Source organism: Rhinoderma darwinii, chromosome 7 (genome assembly GCF_050947455.1).
Source record: "Rhinoderma darwinii isolate aRhiDar2 chromosome 7, aRhiDar2.hap1, whole genome shotgun sequence".
NCBI classification, from domain to species: Eukaryota; Metazoa; Chordata; class Amphibia; order Anura; family Rhinodermatidae; genus Rhinoderma; species Rhinoderma darwinii.
The window spans coordinates 3390611-3409149 of record NC_134693.1 but is presented as its reverse complement, the minus strand read 5'-3'; the positions used below and the strand labels follow the sequence as shown (position 1 = coordinate 3409149).

Genomic DNA, 18539 nt, shown 5'->3' with positions numbered 1-18539 from the left:
AACACGGAGACGGAAGAAGAGAGAGCGAGAGAAGGAAAGCGAGAGTAAAGAGAGCTCGAGAGGGAGAGCCAAACACGGAGACGGAAGAAGAGAGAGCGGGAGAAGGAAAGCGAGAATAAAGAGAGAGCCAAACGGAGAGAAAGGTAGAGGGAAAAGGAGAATGGGAGCAAAGAGAGCGTGAGAGGGAGAGCCAAACACAAAGAGGAGAGAGAGCAAGGGATGAAGTGAGAGAGAGAGAGTGTGAAGGAGAGTGAGAGTAAAGAGAGTGCAAGGAGAGCCAAACATGGGGAGGAAGGGAGAGAGCGCGAGAGGAGAAAGAAAGAGAATGCAAGAAGGAGAGCGAAACACAGAGGAAAAGAGAGAGCAAGGGATGGAGAGAGAGAAGAAGAGAGAACAATGGATGGAGAGATGGTGAAATAGATCAAGACAATGTGCAAGAGACTGCGAGAGACTGGAAACACCAGAAGGAAAGATGGAGGAGGGGGAGGTGATTTTGTGCTGTAATTGACTTGTTATTGGGCTTTGATTGTCCCCTAAATCTACACGTGATGGATCATTCTCTTAAATCTCATCCGGCAGTTGAGTTTAGTGTCTGAATAGAGAAGATTCTTCTAATAGATAAAGTAATTATAATATTAAAACAATCCGTCCAGCTCCAAGACTTGGCGTGGCCCCGTGAGATAGTCTGCAGGCCGCCGGGGCCCCATGTCCGGGCTGGTTCTGACCTGCCGCTCTCTATCTCAGCGTTTTAAGAGGTTTAGGCTCTTGCCTCTTCCGCTTGAATTCAGCCTTGGGGATCTCTCCCTCTTTTTTTTTTTTAAGGCAAAGAGATTCAGAGGGAGAGGCCGCAGAACAAAGGAGCAGTAATGTGTGCAAAAAACAAAAGCGTTGAGTTGGCTTCAGTGAAGCAAAAAAAGGACGGATAAAGGGACTTCACTGTGGAAGCAACTGCCAGCCGCTTGGTATGTGGGAATCTGGAAGAATCAGCCTCGTTTCTGGCCAGATTTAATGAATTATTGCACTGCCCCTCCCTCACCCACCAGAGCGATTCTCTGTGTCCCCTTCTCCGCTAATGTCCCTCCGGTGGAGTTGGTCTGGGGGAGGAGGACATTGTATCTTGTTCTTGTTACACACAATCTACAGCGCTCTCTTTCTGGTTGGACTGATGATTGGTGGGTCCAGTTCTCTTGTTTTTTTGGCCCTGCGCTCAGGGATGTTTTGGACCATGGAGAGGCAGTAAAATAAAGCTGCCCCCCTCCACCTACCTCTCCTCTCCTTTCTCTACCTCCTCCTCCCTCTCCCTCTCCTCCCTCCCCCTCATTCACCTCCCTTTATCTGGGGGCTTGAGAAAACACAGAACTTGTTACGTGGGGTCATCACATCCTTTGGAGGGGTAAAATGGTGAATTTCCCAGCATCCAAAGAGGGGATGCAAGGACCCATAGCCTCTATAAGCCAGTTGTTTGGGGGGCCCACAGATCGAAGTTGATGCCCCCTTTTCATGTGAGAATTTTCTTTGCTCACTGTTAACCCATCAGTCTCTGGATTTCCAACTCACTCGAGCTCAGAGAACCCTGAGAGAGGGTCCAGCGGTGATATTCTCAGGGTCTCAGCACGCGGACTCCTTCATGGCACGAGATGTCTAATAAGAGAGTGCATCCAAGGCGTCTCTTCACATCCATCTCGTGCACCTTTTTCTAGAACCGCAGCGCTCATCCTTTCAATTATTCCCTAAAAACCGCATCCAATTAGATGTTTGTGTTACTTTTCCAACGTCCAAACATTTTTTGTGTTTTAACTTCTCACCATTTTCAAGAGCTCTGCCTGCTGTCAGTGAATATAAATGCTCTTGTTTACGTTTCAAGGCTGTAAACCCCCTTCCTTAGTCTTGCTCACACAGCTGCTGTGCTTGTTACTATCTATTATAAGCTGAACAGATCAGCAACATAAATCCTTCTCCTTCCCTGAACTCCCACGATGATAACGCTACCCTATACTGATACATTGTCACCAGGCCATCAGAACTAGGTCAGGACAGGATTTCTGTCTCTGAACGTAAACATTGAATGTTTCCATTCACCAACAGCAAGCAGAGATCTTGAAAAAGTGACGCACAAACGATGATATTTTAAAATGACATTATTTTTCAATACACTATGATATCTTTTACAGATCACGGGACGCGTCATCTAATAATAGATCTCATATTCAGATAGTATCTGTGTCTTTTGGGATATTGCTGGGTTGGGGTCACCTGCTCGTATTTCCCACATACGTTCATTCCTGGAGACGGCTACATGTTCTATGGTTCTTCTGCAGCCGTGGATCCCCCCACCCTTCCCTGCACTCCTCGCAGGGATTCCCGGTCTATCAAGATGTTACCGAGTTGCTGATAATTGCCCTGACTGGCGCTACGTGCTGATGAAATGGGAGTACGCAGCTTTGTTCCCCTGTGTAACAGGATAATACTTGCTCTTTTTGTCAGCATCTGGCACGCCTCATCGGGTAAAGGGGGACGCAGCCCCAAGGAGCAGCTCAGGTCTTAGAAGAAGAAGGGGAGAAAGTGACAGTCAAATGATTTAAATAACAAAGAGAGATTTAATATCAATTTTTGTTTTCACCTTAAATTCCCTCCAGCGCTTAAGATGGAATGTAAACCGTCTGCGATTCAGGGCTGCGACCAAGTGCGAGGCTGAAACAGGCGGCGTAGACTTCATTATACAGGGACGCTCCAATCACCCGGCATTAGGGTCACTGGTGCTGGCGGGCCGTGGGGCACACTAGGATGGCGACGATCACAATGTCATCATCATCAGAGTGGACCCGACAACCCGCCACCATCAGTTAGCCCGGGACCCCTGGTCCTTATACAGACCCTCTCCAGCATGCCGGCTCTATAGAAAGAGGTTGTTGTTGTTGATATTGATGGTCAGTGTTAGGAATTCTCCCATCTGCAGGGATAATATGTTTAATACTTTTTTTTGCAGGGGGAGGAGAGACATTCAATGGACAAACTTGGACCCAATCCAGTTGATGGAGGAGCTCAGCCAATTCACCAGCCTCGATGGCTTCAAAGAGATGCTGGACAAGGCCGAGGTGGGCCAGGCGTATATGGAGCGACCTTGTCTCGACCCCACAGATTCCGAGTGTCCAGAAAGTTCACCCAACAAGAAGTCACAAGAGGTTAGCAGTTTTACCCGCAGCGCTGGGATTGTGGCCGGTTTTCTGTAGTGAAACGCTGCGTGTGAATGAGGCGGGAGGATATCACGATACACATCAATAACGTACGCTTTTCATTGTAGAGCCCGAACATTGTCACCGCACTTCAGAATGGCTGCCACGGCTTTTCTAAGAAGTTTATGTACTGGCAGAAAGAGCTGATTCTGGGAGGAATGACGAAAGGAACCAGCAGAGAATTGAAGAGGTAAAGAGCAACTCCGCTCCCACCCCAATATGTAGACTCCGGATAGTGCTCCGTGGCCCCGCCGTCCCCTCTTTCCCCAATGCTGACATTATTTTTCTGCTTCTCTCAGTGCTGAGGCTCTGCAGACCATGTACCTCCTGATGAGTCCGGGGCAGCTCTACGAACATTTCAAAGACGACTATGAAATACATGACATCAACTGGAATGAGGAGAAGGCAGCCGCCATCTTGGAGTCGTGGCAGCGAAAGTTTGTGGAGGTGGGAAATTGTTTCTCAGTTGTGACATTTATACCTAATTAATTTCCTCCAATTTCTAAGTAAATTTACATCCAATGATTATAATATCTTTATAAAGAATGGTCCTATGGGTGAGATACAACCGGTCACATTCATTGCCGGCTCGGTAAATGTATGGGGGTGGGCTTTACTTCTCCAGAGACCAGATGACCTCAGCCAACCTCTGCCCCCTATGCCCCCAGCATCTGTAGTCATCAGTCTTTTGTTTAGAAGGGAGATTTGATTGGTGGGAAGGATAAGATAACAAGGAGAGAAGAGATTCCAGTAATCTACATTATATGCCCGGCAGATCGCACCCGGCGTCCAGCCGCCTCCTCGTACTCACATGGGTGGTCGAATGTCTGTAATGTTATAAATCCATTGTTGACAGAGGGTGTTAATAACAATATGTCGTCTGTCCGCAGCAAGCGCAGCAATCGATCCCGCAGAACGCGTCGCAGGACATCCACGCCTTCTCCACCACCACCCTGAATGACATCATGAAGTCTTTCTCTGACGTCAGTGCCATCCGTGTGGCCGGCGGGTACCTGCTGATGGTAAGGACTGATACTTAAATGCAAACCTATTATTGCTAGTGATTGATGGGCGGCAGTGATATTGTCTCATAGGGAACATGGTGCAGTAAATCTCCTGCTCTCCCCACAGTTGGCCTATGCATGCGTCACCATGCTGCGCTGGGATTGTTCCAAGTCTCAAGGAGCAGTGGGTCTGGCTGGCGTCCTCCTTGTGGCTCTCTCTGTGGCATCTGGGCTGGGACTTTGCTCCCTTCTTGGCATCTCCTTCAATGCTGCAACAACCCAGGTACATGAATAATGATTCGACTAAACCACTTGTGACATCTTGTAAGAGTTGTGCCGCGCAGGATTCGTACCCGCTCACTGGACGCTCATCACAATCTTACACAAGTTTTGTCTCTTCCTTTAAAGGTGCTGCCATTTCTTGCACTGGGTATAGGTGTAGACGATATGTTCCTGCTGGCGCATGCTTTCACTGAGACCAGCCTGAGCACCCCATTAAAGGTGAGTGACCACATCTTCATTTATTGCAGCAGCCGCAACTTCAAAGAGCCCCCCCTGACGCTGCCTCCGCCGACGTCCACACATCTCATACATATGTATTTTATTGTGGCAGGAAAGGACGGGTGAATGCCTGAGACGCACCGGTACAAGCGTGGCGCTGACTTCTATCAATAATATGATTGCTTTTTTCATGGCGGCTTTGGTTCCAATCCCAGCATTGCGGGCGTTCTCCCTGCAGGTAACATTAGCCACTTATTGGACTGTACAGTAAAACAAACATTGGAGGTACCCCCTACTTTATGTGCAGTGTAGATACGGGTGAGGGTCCGTCCAGCTCTAGAATTCTGTACGAGTGACCCTGGAGGGTAGTGAAAGGTGAGACTGCCTCAGAGGTCTCTAATGGGAATTGTCCGGGCTGCTCAGGTGAAAGGTGACATCAGTACAAAGGCCTCGGATACATTAAGATGTCACTTCCCTGGGGGCTGCTGGGGGAGGGCCCGGATCATCCGTTCGGCTTTGTGGGTGGTCTGTGAGATAAGAGTGGACTGGAGACTACAGGAAGTTTCCATCTAATTATATACAATGTCAAGTCTGGAATGTTAACTGAAGAAACCTTACATAAGTGATCACCCAAATAATTTACTGATAATAATAATTCAATATTCTTCCTCTTTTTTCTCAGGCGGCTATTGTGGTCGTATTCAATTTTGCGATGGTTTTGCTAATATTTCCTGCCATTTTGAGCTTGGATCTCCAGCGTAGAGAGGATCAGAGGCTGGACATTCTCTGCTGCTTCTACAGGTAGATACCACAGAGACCCATGACATACAATCAATGTATAATAGGAATAAGATTGCAGGAATATGTTTTTAGCCCAACTAATCTGGGGGTTCTTGTAGATTTATACTCACAATAAGGCAGCTCATTCTCACCCGGTTTTTTGGGTATATCTGGAAGCTTCATTTTGGTGACTCCTGTTTCCTATTTGTAGCCCGTGCTCCTCCAGAGTGATCCAGATCCAGCCTCAAGAAATGCCCGATGCCAATGACAATCACACTTACCATCCATCATCTTATGGGAACCCCACCATCACTACCAGCACCCATATCACCACCACCGTCCAGGCCTTCACCCAATGTGACTCATCTGGGCACCACGTGGTCACCATCCTACCACCAACCTCCCAGATCTCCACCTCGCCCTCTGTCATTGTCCCCACTGTAGACCCATTGGGGTCTCAGGTCTTCAGCCCCTCCAGCTCCACCCGGGATTTGCTGTCTCAGCTGAATGAAACTAAAGGAAGGCGCGAGTGCGTCCCTCTTCCCTTCCTGAAGTGGAGCCTGTCAGAATTCGCCCGTGAGAAGTACGCCCCTTTACTGCTGAAGCCAGAAATGAAGGTGAGTTCTGTGGCCGAGAGATAATCTGATCTGGCAGAAGTTGATAATCTTCCTGTGCTGAGACCTCGTGCTCTTCTTTCTCAGGGGATCGTGGTCGCTCTCTTCATGGCGCTCCTAGGCCTCGGCTTGTACGGCACCACGATGGTTCATGACGGACTCTACCTGACGGACATTATTCCTCGAGAGACCAAGGAATACAACTTTATCTCCGCTCAGTTCAAATATTTCTCCTTCTACAACATGTTCATTGTTACAAAGGGGGGGTTTGACTACCCCAAGGCTCAGACATCCTTGTACCAACTCCACGAGTCCTTTGGTTCAGTCAAGTTCGTTGTCCGAGAGGAGGGAAGAGAATTACCCAAAATGTGGCTGCATTATTTCCAGGACTGGCTGAGAGGTGAGCACGGACTGTATCCACGATGTGTTTCCCAGAACTAATGTTGTACAAGGGCTAGTAATATAACGGGAGGGACGGCTATGACCAGGACAGGATCCCAAGTGACCTAAATAATGTCATTCCCATTATTGTATCTGAAGGCCTATTGCATATTGAAGAATTTCAGGAATTCGCTGGATTTTTTTGTTGGATAGTTTGAAATGCAGAACATAATAAAAGATTTATAATAATTTCCATCCCCCCCCCCCCCCCAGGCCTCCAGGATTCTTTTGACAAGGACTGGCAGTCGGGCCGCATCACGCAGGATAATTACCGTAACGGTACCGAGGACGGCATCCTGGCTTATAAACTCCTCATCCAGACAGGGAATAAGAAGGACCACTTCAATCTTGAGCAGGTACATTCCTTTCTCTGCGCAGGGCTGAGAGTTTCACAGACTTGTAAGGCTGGGTTCACACGAGGTCATTACGTCCGTAAAGGACGGAACGTATTTTGGCGGCAAGTCCCAGACTGAACACAGTGCAGGGAGCCGGGCTCCTAGCATCATAGTTATGTACGACGCTAGGAGTCCCTGCCTCTCCGTGGAAATATTGTCCCGTACTGAAAACATGATTACAGTACGGGACAGTTGTCCTGCAGCGAGGCAGGGACTCCCAGCGTCGTACATAACTATGATGCCAGGAGCCCGGCTCCCTGCAGTGTGTTCGGTCCGGGACTTGCGGCCAAAATACGTTCCGTCCATTACGGACCGAACATGCTCGTGTGAACCCAGCCTTAGTGAATTCTTGCTCTGGATCTTAATGAGCTGTCCCCTTAATACGTTGCATATTCTTCTCTCCTGCGCAGCTGACGGGTCGGCGGCTGGTGGACGAGAACGGCCTCATTCCTCAGGATGCTTTTTATATCTACCTGACCGTGTGGGTCAGCAATGATCCCCTGGGCTATGCCGCCTCACAGGCAAATTTTTACCCCCAACCTCCGGAATGGATCCATGATCGATATGACACCACTGGGGAAAATCTAAGAAGTGAGTTTATATTCTGGACCTCGTATCCCATTATGTAGAAGGATCCTATTATCACAGCCGACAACGTCACTGAGGCGTCAGGCATGCAGTGCCTCATTCTCCAGTGATGTCATCTGTGAAAATTAAAATACCCTTTACCTTTTTTCTCCCAGTTCCAGCTGCAGAACCCATAGAATTTGCCCAGTTTCCCTTCTACCTGAATGGTCTACGCCAGACGTCAGATTTTATTGAAGCCATTGAGAGTGTGCGCTCAGTCTGCAAGGAGTTTGCTGAGCAGGGGGTGTACAGCTACCCCAGTGGTTACCCCTTCCTCTTCTGGGAGCAGTACATCGGTCTGCGTCATTGGTTCCTCCTGGCGATCAGCATCGTCCTGGCGTGTACGTTTTTGGTGTGCGCCCTCCTCCTGCTCAATCCATGGACGGCCGGAATCATTGTAAGAGCCCATAAAATGCTAAATTATCAGTCCGAATGATGCTGGAGGTACCAGGACTGCGCTTCTAATGTTCCCCTATTTTGTGCATTACTAGGTTTTCATCTTGGCAATGATGACGGTGGAGTTGTTTGGAATTATGGGATTGATCGGTATCAAGCTCAGCGCCATCCCCGTGGTAATCCTCATCGCTTCTGTTGGCATTGGAGTAGAGTTCACGGTTCACGTGGCATTGGTAAGTCGCCAGTTTAACCATTTGCGGGACCTTATATGTCTTGGGATGAATACAATTCCAGTAGTAATAGGAATCATTTTCCCCCAGAAATGAATAGTGTCTTTATTTTGCTTGCAGGGATTTCTCACTGCCATTGGAGACCGAAACCAGCGCTGTGTACTTGCCTTAGAACATATGTTTGCCCCGGTTCTGGATGGCGCTATCTCCACTCTTCTCGGGGTGCTGATGCTGGCCGGATCCGAGTTTGACTTTATTTTAAGGTACGGTTGTCGTGTCATAACCTCGTGTTCTCTGTTCACACCCATGAAATATATTGTGATTGATTTGCAGCCTCAGCATAGACTATGTGTACTCAGCCTCTCACCGTGCGGGGTCATTATACACATTGCATGGTGACCACAGTGGTGTCTGTTATTGCAGCTCAGCCCCATTCACGTGAATAGGAATGAGCTGCAATACCACACAGAGCCCATGGGTAAGAGTGGGGCTGTTTCTGGAAAAACAAACCCCAAAAAATATTTTTCAAACATCCCCATTAGGGTCAATGCACACGATGCGTCGTATTATGTGCGGTTTTGCTGCGCGTATTTGCGTGCGGCAGAACCGCTGCGTAATACAATATCAGCATGGGATTCTGGGAAATCTCACGCACACGCTGCAGTATTTTTCTCCACGTAATTTGACCTGCGGTGCGGATTTTCAAATCCACAACATGTCAATTTATCTTGCGTTTCCACTTGCGAATTGTATATGCCTAGTGCAGAGGAAAATAGCCCCAAAATCCGCAGCATGGAAGTGCGCCAAAAAACACATCAAAATGTAAAAACCGCACCGAAAAACGCATCCAAAAATGCACGATTAGTTGCGGTTTTTACCTGCGAATTTCCTGCGTATTACTGCGGTTTTGGTGCGTATTTTCCACGGCAAAATATGCAACGAATGCATGTACTTTAAAGTTGACGTCCTCCGTCCTTCTTTGGGATCTGTTAGGTTTGTTTTTTGTTATACAGCAGAAAACCTCAATGTTTGTCCCTTTTAGGCTTTAGAGTTACTGCATTTTAGGGAAATATTTATTGTTCTGGAGGTTCTGCCCTGCGCTGTCATGAAGTGGTTAAGTTAAATATTTAGACCCTCCGAAAAACCCTCCACAGCGGTCTGACATAGTTTGGGCTTGCAGCGATTTCTGGGGTCGGGGGCTGAGCTGGCGGGAGATTACAGCCTGTGTTCTGTGTTTTTAAAGACGCAGTGTCTGAATCTCATCCAAAAGCCTTTTTCCACTTGGGAGGTCTTGTTTAGAGGAACAGGGAGGAGGGAGGCCGAGCAAGTCCTGACTGATCAGGAAATAGCACAACGATCCCTCATGTAAACAGACATTCTGTGCACAGTTTGGTATAAACAGCTGAAGTCGTTCAGAGACCCCCCCCCCCCCCCCTCCTAAACCAAACATTCAATGGGAGAGATTACTGCACCCAACATAAACATCACATCCCACTTCTAAGAACTTTGCTGATTCACATCTTGGAACAGAGGCCACTTAACCCTTCCTCCGCCACGTGCATAGAGGGGGGTAATGTGGCGCTGGTGTCACGCTCCGCCATGTGGACCTCCCAGAGATTCTTTATATTTATTTGCTGTGGAGTTGAAGCCTCCATTAAGGTCCGGACAGACCCTGTTCTTGGCATCGGGACAGGTGACCCAGTTCTGCTCACGTCAACCCTTCAGTTTAATTCCGTGCCAAGGACGCTCTTCTTTCCATCTATCCTGTGCTCTCACACTGTGTGTGACACTCTCCCTTCCCCCTCCCTGTGTAATGGATGGATAGGGGGGAGGGAGAGTTCAGGAAGCCGGGGCACCCCCACTGACAGGGAAGGAATCCTCAGGGAAGCTGCTATGCTCTGAAGCTAATATCAGTGGCACTGGCCCTTTAATTAACCCCTTCAAGGCCAGGATTTACTAACCGATACAACTTGCTGGGAGTTGTAGTTTAGAAATGTCTGGAATGTTTTCTACAATTGTGCGTCAATGATCTCCCCTCTTCTCTGCAGATATTTCTTTGCTGTGCTCACAATTCTCACCATCCTGGGGCTGCTGAACGGGTTGGTCTTGCTTCCTGTGTTGCTGTCCCTAATTGGACCCCCGGCTGAGGTGAGTCATGTGATCAGATCGCCAAAAAGACGACATTGTAGAAGTAGAAGAATGTCGAGCTGAGCGTATATTTGGGGTATTGTTTGTGTGATTGTGGACAGATATTTTATAACACGATCCTTGTATCCATAGGTGACCCCTGCAGACAATAGTAACCGCCTCCCAACCCCCACGCCGGAACCGCCACATCTCAACCACCACGCCTTCTATATGCAGCACAAGGCCGGAGGACCTGGGGGCTTCAGTGACCCTGAGGATTCCTCAGACTATTACTCTGAGACCACTGCCACATCAGGGATTGAGGAGGATGATCCCCAGCTCTATGAGCGCAACCCATATATCATCCCCCCAAAACCATCACACATCCTGCTGGAAGCCAGCAAAAGCCCCTCATACCCCAAAATCATGGTGAGTTATCAAGAGACTCAGTAATACCCCTTAGGCTGCAATGGAACAGTGCCACCTAGTGGCCAGACTACCATGAAACATTGCAATCGTGACTTTCTAGAATATTTTTTTTAGCTGTGATTATTTCAATAATGTTATTGCATGTGGCAAATTGGGTTGGAAGACTAAATTCTGTTATTATTATGTTACAGTTGGTAAAGCCTTGCAAGGGGAGCCAAGGCGAAGTCCTTCAGGACAATGGTGACAAAACGCTTCCTGTGCAGGATTCATCCAGGAACGATAATCAAGAATCAAAGCAGCCTAAAGACTGGAGAAAGTGTCACCAGGGGTCTGCATGGACTAAGCATCTCCCCAATTCCAGGACTCAGTACAGTAGTAGGCCCCAGGGCCACAGAACTACACCTCCAGCCTACTGTACAAAGGTGACGGGCCCCAGCGGCTCCATCACCACCGTGACCGCTACAGCCTTAGTGACTGTTGCAGTGCATCCAAGCTTGCCAGGTGCTCTGCGGACTTACAGCCACGAGGGCTATGAGGACAGTGATGCGGACTGTATGGAACACAGGCCCACGTGGGCCAGGAGTAAAAACCGGCACCCGGAGGTGTTTGAGCTGGAGGATCTGGGGCAGAACCGAAGTATGGAGCGCTCGTCCGTTGTACGCTAGGTCAGTATATGGAGGCAGGAGGAACACTGCCATCAAGTGGTTGTCAGTGGAACTGCAGCTGCCAGTCATCACTAACGTGAGCAGCGTGTAGATAACAATGCAGAATTGTACTAGTCAGAAATGATTTATTCGCTCTGTGGTTGGTGGTAGATTCGCTCTGAAGCCGCCATCTTGTATAACAACATACAGTAAAATGCACTGACCAATGGGGTGGACACATGGCTGACCCTTTACTTTACTCCCCTATAAGATGCTCCATACATTGTATCTCAATGGCGCAGACTTGGCACGTTTTTTAACAATTTTCTTCTATTCTTTTACAGCGTAAACCGGGAGCGTCCGCTGCAAACTCCGAAAAGCTGCAACTTTGTACAGAAATCCCCAATCCCTGGAGCCGTCTGCAAGAAGAGAAGAAGAAGTGATACTAAAGACATGATATTATTAAATCAATGAGTAGAGACTGCGACCGCACCACAGATTACGGAAATGTAAAGGAACTTCTATTTAATAAGCTTATAATGTACTGTAGAGATGGGGGAGGGGTGAGACCCCAAACCTCGCCCTGCTCCCCCTCCCATCCACCCTTTTATGTCTCCTGAAAATCAAACTCGCCAGTTTTGCTGCTATCTGTTAACTCCTTTGTTGCTGGAGTCGTTTTCTTTAGAACGCAGTGTTCCTTCACTTCCGGAAATTGGGAGAAAACGTTAAAAGGATAAAACAAGGCACTTTTCTACCCTGAAAAAATGTTCGATTTCTCTGCTCCCGACGTTCCAGCGCTGACTGTTATTAATGCAATGCTGTCGTTACTTTGTATCGGGATATGTAATCCGCCGTCATTTACTTTATCTCTTTGGATACATTGTATCTGCATCTATGCAACTTCCCACATTGATTGTTTTCCCTGCAGTTGGTGACAAATGTCTCAAAGGTGAACGAAAAAATTCTATTTTGGAGCTTTAAAGCGTCACCTTAAGGCCAATATGACCTCTATCCACTAATGTGGAGCTGGCCAGAGGTGGGAGGTACAGAATGCCTCGAGCCTCAATTATGTTACAAGCTCCAAATGGCCTTACTTTTTTTTTTTTGGACGCCTCCACTTGATCCAAGAAGCAGAGGGTCCGGCATTGTGAACGCGAATCCCCCCCCCCCCTACCTCCAGCAATGTTCAGATATAAAGCTCTTGTCTGCCCTGTACTCAGTTTACCCCCCAATCCCCCCAAAACTTGTAGCACTGCAGATTCTCAATTACTACATGACTAATTAACCTCTTTATTAATGCCTTCACTGCCAGAATGTTGTCCAGCACTAAAGTGGTTAATCGCCACTTTGTTTTCGCTGTGAACCGTTATAAATCTCTCTATATAAATATATAGGATTATATATATGTGGCCTGTCCTTTATAGGACATCGTTATATTTGTCCCGGTTCAGGGACCTTGATAGTATTCTGGTGTTTGTTTGTTAATTAATATAATTATTATTGTTATTATTAGTGTGGTGTATATATAATGTTTTGTGAATCGGCAGCTTCTCTAACAAATATATATATATATAAATATTAACCCTTGTGTCACTGCTGGGATCCGCAGGGCGATGCACAGGTTGCGACGTATCTCCCTGCGGTTTCCAGCGGCCATGACGTGAAGGGTCGTTCTAAGTGTTTGTGTCTGTTCTGTGGACTGAAGCTCGGTACAAGGTGTCACTGTGATGTATCTAAATTATTTATATTAAATGGAAACAAAGGTTTATTTTTGTAGATTGTACAGGAGTCGTAGCCATCAACCGAAGTCTATTTTTAAAGAGTAAAATATATATTATATATGATTATAATCACCGGCTCCAGAGTTTTTATTCTTTTTTGTGTTTATTTGTGTCATTTCTTGACTGTTCTGAGGTCAAATTTAAGTCATATTATTATCCATAGGGTGCAGTATTATAGTAGTTATATTCTTGTATATAGGGGTAGTGTTATAGTAGTTATATTCTTGTATATAGGGGCAGTATTATAGTAGTTATATTCTTGTATATAGGGGCAGTATTATAGTAGTTATATTCTTGTATATAGGGGGCAGTATTATAGTAGTTATATTCTTGTATATAGGGGCAGTATTATAGTAGTTATATTCTTGTATATAGGGCAGTATTATAGTAGTTATATTCTTGTATATAGGGGCAGTATTATAGTAGTTATATTCTTGTATATAGGGGGCAGTATTATAGTAGTTATATTCTTGTATATAGGGGGCAGTATTATAGTAGTTATATTCTTGTATATAAGGGGCAGTATTATAGTAGTTATATTCTTGTATATAGGGGCAGTATTATAGTAGTTATATTCTTGTATATAGGAGCAGTATTATAGTAGTTATATTCTTGTATATAGGGGCAGTATTATAGTAGTTATATTCTTGTATATAGGAGCAGTATTATAGTAGTTATATTCTTGTATATAGGGGGCAGTATTATAGTAGTTATATTCTTGTATATAGGAGCAGTATTATAGTAGTTATATTCTTGTATATGGTGGCAGTATTATAGTAGTTATATTCTTGTATATAGGGGGCAGTATTATAGTAGTTATATTCTTGTATATAGGAGGCAGTATTATAGTAGTTATATTCTTGTATATAGGAGCAGTATTATAGTAGTTATATTCTTGTATATAGGAGCAGTATTATAGTAGTTATATTCTTGTATATAGGGAGCAGTATTATAGTAGTTATATTCTTGTATATAGGAGCAGTATTATAGTAGTTATATTCTTGTATATAGGGGGCAGTATTATAGTAGTTATATTCTTGTATATAGGAGGCAGTATTATAGTAGTTATATTCTTGTATATAGGAGCAGTATTATAGTAGTTATATTCTTGTATATAGGAGCAGTATTATAGTAGTTATATTCTTGTATATAGGAGCAGTATTATAGTAGTTATATTCTTGTATATAGGGAGCAGTATTATAGTAGTTATATTCTTGTATATAGAGGCAGTATTATAGTAGTTATATTCTTGTATATAGGGGCAGTATTATAGTAGTTATATTCTTGTATATAGGGGGCAGTATTATAGTAGTTATATTCTTGTATTATAGTAGTTATATTCTTGTATATAGGAGCAGTATTATAGTAGTTATATTTTTGTATATAGGAGCAGTATTATAGTAGTTATATTCTTGTATATATGGAGCAGTATTATAGTAGTTATATTCTTGTATATAGGAGCAGTATTATAGTAGTTATATTCTTGTATATAGGGGCAGTATTATAGTAGTTATATTCTTGTATATAGGGGGCAGTATTATAGTAGTTATATTCTTGTATATAGGGGGCAGTATTATAGTAGTTATATTCTTGTTTATAGGGGCAGTATTATAGTAGTTATATTCTTGTATATAGAGGTAGTATTATAGTAGTTATATTCTTGTATATAGGAGCAGTATTATAGTAGTTATATTCTTGTATGTAGGGGCAGTAGTATAGTAGTTATATTCTTGTATATAGGGGGCAGTATTATAGTAGTTATAGTCTTGTATATAGGGGGCAGTATTATAGTAGTTTCTTGTATATAGGGGGCAGTATTATAGTAGATATATTCTTGTATATAGGAGCAGTATTATAGTAGTTATATTCTTGTATATAGGGGGCAGTATTATAGTAGTTATATTCTTGTATATAGGGGCAGTATTATAGTAGTTATATTCTTGTATATAGGGGGCAGTATTATAGTAGTTTCTTGTATATAGGGGGCAGTATTATAGTAGATATATTCTTGTATATAGGAGCAGTATTATAGTAGTTATATTCTTGTATATAGGGGGCAGTATTATAGTAGTTATATTCTTGTATATAGGAGCAGTATTATAGTAGTTATATTCTTGTATACAGGGAGCAGTATTATTGTAGTTATATTCTTGTATATAGGGGCAGTATTATAGTAGTTATATTCTTGTATATAGGGGGCAGTATTATAGTAGTTATATTCTTGTATATAGGAGCAGTATTATAGTAGTTATATTCTTGTATATAGGGGCAGTATTATAGTAGTTATATTCTTGTATATAGGGGCAGTATTATAGTAGTTATATTCTTGTATATAGGGGCAGTATTATAGTAGTTATATTCTTGTATATAGGAGCAGTATTAGGCTGGGTTCACACGTGGCGGAATTTCACTTGAATTCCGCTGCGGACACTCCGCAGCGTTAATCCGCAGCGGAGCCGTTTCTCCATTGACTTCCACTTAAATTTAGAAGTGTTTGTTTAGATGATGCGTAAAATTCCGCTGCGGAGCATAGGCTGCGGTGCGGAATTTGGTGTCCGCAGCATGATCTGTCTGTTGCGGAGCAGTGGCGGACTGGTTGCGGACTCATTGCGGAATTTCTCCATGGACTTCAATGGAGATTCTAAATTCCGCAATGAAGTCCGCAGCTGTCATGCACATGTTATGTGTGCTGCGGATGCGTCTTGCTTTTTTAACATGACATTTCTTCATTCTGGCTGGACCTATGTATTTCTAGGTCTACAGCCAGACTGAGGAAGTCAATGGGGCTCCCGTAATGACGGGAGCGTTGCTAGGAGACGTCAGTAAATAGTCACTGTCCAGGGTGCTGAAAGAGTTAAGCGATCGGCAGTAACTGTTTCTGCACCCTGGACAGTGACTACCGATCCCAATATACAGCAACCTGTCAAAAAATAGAAGTTCATACTTACCGAGAACTCCCTGCTTCTGTCTCCAGTCCAGCTTCCCAGGATGACGTTTCAGTCTAAGTGACGGCTGCAGCCAATCACAGGCCAAGCACAGGCTGCAGCGGTCACATGGACTGCCGCGTCATCCAGGGAGGTCGGGCTGGATGCCGAAAGAGGGACGCGTCACCAAGACAACGGCCGGTAAGTGTGAAATTCGTTTACTTTCACTAGGGAAAGTGCTGTCCCTTCTCTCTATCCTGCACTGATACAGAGAAGGGAAGCACTTTTTCCGCAGTCCGCAGCAGCTAGTCCGCATCAATTTACTGCACATTTTGGGCAGATCCGCAGCCGTAATCCGCAACCCGGATTAGGTGCGGCATTGATGCGGACAGTTGCGGAGGAAATCCGCCACGTGGGGGCATGCCCTTATAGTAGTTATATTCTTGTATATAGGGAGCAGTATTATAGTAGTTATATTCTTGTATATAGAGGGCAGTATTATAGTAATTATATTCTTGTATATAGGGGCCGTATTATAGTAGTTATATTCTTGTATATAGGAGCAGTATTATAGTAGTTATATTCTTGTATATAGGGGCAGTATTATAGTAGTTATATTCTTGTATATAGGGGCAGTATTATAGTAGTTATATTCTTGTATATAGAGGGCAGTATTATAGTGATTATATTCTTGTATATAGGGGCCGTATTATAGTAGTTATATTCTTGTATATAGGAGCAGTATTATAGTAGTTATATTCTTGTATATAGGGGCAGTATTATAGTAGTTATATTCTTGTATATAGGGGGCAGTATTATAGTAGTTATATTCTTGTATATAGAGGGCAGTATTATAGTAATTATATTCTTGTATATAGGGGCCGTATTATAGTAGTTATATTCTTGTATATAGAGGGCAGTATTATAGTAGTTATATTCTTGTATATAGGGGCAGTATTATAGTAGTTATATTCTTGTATATAGAGGGCAGTATTATAGTAATTATATTCTTGTATATAGGGGCCGTATTATAGTAGTTATATTCTTGTATATAGGAGCAGTATTATAGTAGTTATATTCTTGTATATAGGAGCAGTATTATAGTAGTTATATTCTTGTATATAGGGGCAGTATTATAGTAGTTATATTCTTGTATATAGGAGCAGTATTATAGTAGTTATATTCTTGTATATAGGGGCAGTATTATAGTAGTTATATTCTTGTATATAGGGGGCAGTATTATAGTAGTTATATTCTTGTATATAGAGGGCAGTATTATAGTAATTATATTCTTGTATATAGGGGCCGTATTATAGTAGTTATATTCTTGTATATAGAGGGCAGTATTATAGTAGTTATATTCTTGTATATAGGGGCAGTATTATAGTAGTTATATTCTTGTATATAGAGGGCAGTATTATAGTAATTATATTCTTGTATATAGGGGCCGTATTATAGTAGTTATATTCTTGTATATAGGAGCAGTATTATAGTAGTTATATTCTTGTATATAGGAGCAGTATTATAGTAGTTATATTCTTGTATATAGGGGCAGTATTATAGTAGTTATATTCTTGTATATAGGAGCAGTATTATAGTAGTTATAGTCTTGTATATAGGAGCAGTATTATAGTAGTTATATTCTTGTATATAGGGGGCAGTATTAGTAGTTATATTCTTGTATATAGGAGCAGTATTATAGTAGTTATATTCTTGTATATAGGAGCAGTATTATAGTAGTTATATTCTTGTATATAGGGGCAGTATTATAGTAGTTATATTCTTGTATATAGGAGCAGTATTATAGTAGTTATATTCTTGTATATAGGGGGCAGTATTATAGTAGTTATATTCTTGTATATAGGGGGCAGTATTATAGTAGTTATATTCTTGTATATAGGGGCAGTATTATAGTAGTTATATTCTTGTATATAGGAGCAGTATTATAGTAGTTATATTCTTGTATATAGGGGCAGTATTATAGTAGTTATATTCTTGTATATAGGAGCAGTATTATAGTAGTTATATTCTTGTATATAGGGGCAGTATTATAGTAGATATATTCTTGTATATAGGAGCAGTATTATAGTAGTTATATTCTTGTATATAGGGGGCAGTATTATAGTAGTTATATTCTTGTATATAGGGGCAGTATTATAGTAGTTATATTCTTGTATATAGGGGCAGTATTATAGTAGTTATATTCTTGTATATAGGAGCAGTATTATAGTAGTTATATTCTTGTATATAGGGGCAGTATTATAGTAGTTCTATTCTTGTATATAGGGGGCAGTATTATAGTAGTTATATTCTTGTATATAGGAGCAGTATTATAGTTGTTATATTCTTGTATATAGGGGCAGTATTATAGTAGTTATATTCTTGTATATAGGGGGCAGTATTATAGTAGTTA

The 18539-nt window shown here is 43.3% G+C and overlaps 1 protein-coding gene across 1 annotated transcript in view; it reads left to right on the top strand.

Moving 5' to 3' along the window:
• PTCH2 (patched 2) overlaps positions 1-13259 on the top strand; it is a 29637-nt gene extending 16378 nt beyond the window's left edge. The window contains exons 6-24 of the mRNA XM_075832581.1: positions 2987-3182; positions 3302-3423; positions 3533-3680; positions 4124-4255; positions 4365-4520; positions 4646-4738; positions 4851-4976; positions 5421-5539; positions 5730-6135; positions 6220-6532; positions 6787-6929; positions 7379-7559; positions 7712-7992; positions 8087-8224; positions 8342-8484; positions 10270-10369; positions 10502-10777; positions 10969-11442; positions 11766-13259. Of these exons, the coding sequence (XP_075688696.1) occupies positions 2987-3182; positions 3302-3423; positions 3533-3680; positions 4124-4255; positions 4365-4520; positions 4646-4738; positions 4851-4976; positions 5421-5539; positions 5730-6135; positions 6220-6532; positions 6787-6929; positions 7379-7559; positions 7712-7992; positions 8087-8224; positions 8342-8484; positions 10270-10369; positions 10502-10777; positions 10969-11442 (3547 nt within the window). The 3' untranslated portion in view covers positions 11766-13259. The remainder of the gene's footprint in view (positions 1-2986; positions 3183-3301; positions 3424-3532; positions 3681-4123; positions 4256-4364; positions 4521-4645; positions 4739-4850; positions 4977-5420; positions 5540-5729; positions 6136-6219; positions 6533-6786; positions 6930-7378; positions 7560-7711; positions 7993-8086; positions 8225-8341; positions 8485-10269; positions 10370-10501; positions 10778-10968; positions 11443-11765) is intronic.
• The last annotated feature ends 5280 nt before the right edge of the window (positions 13260-18539 follow it).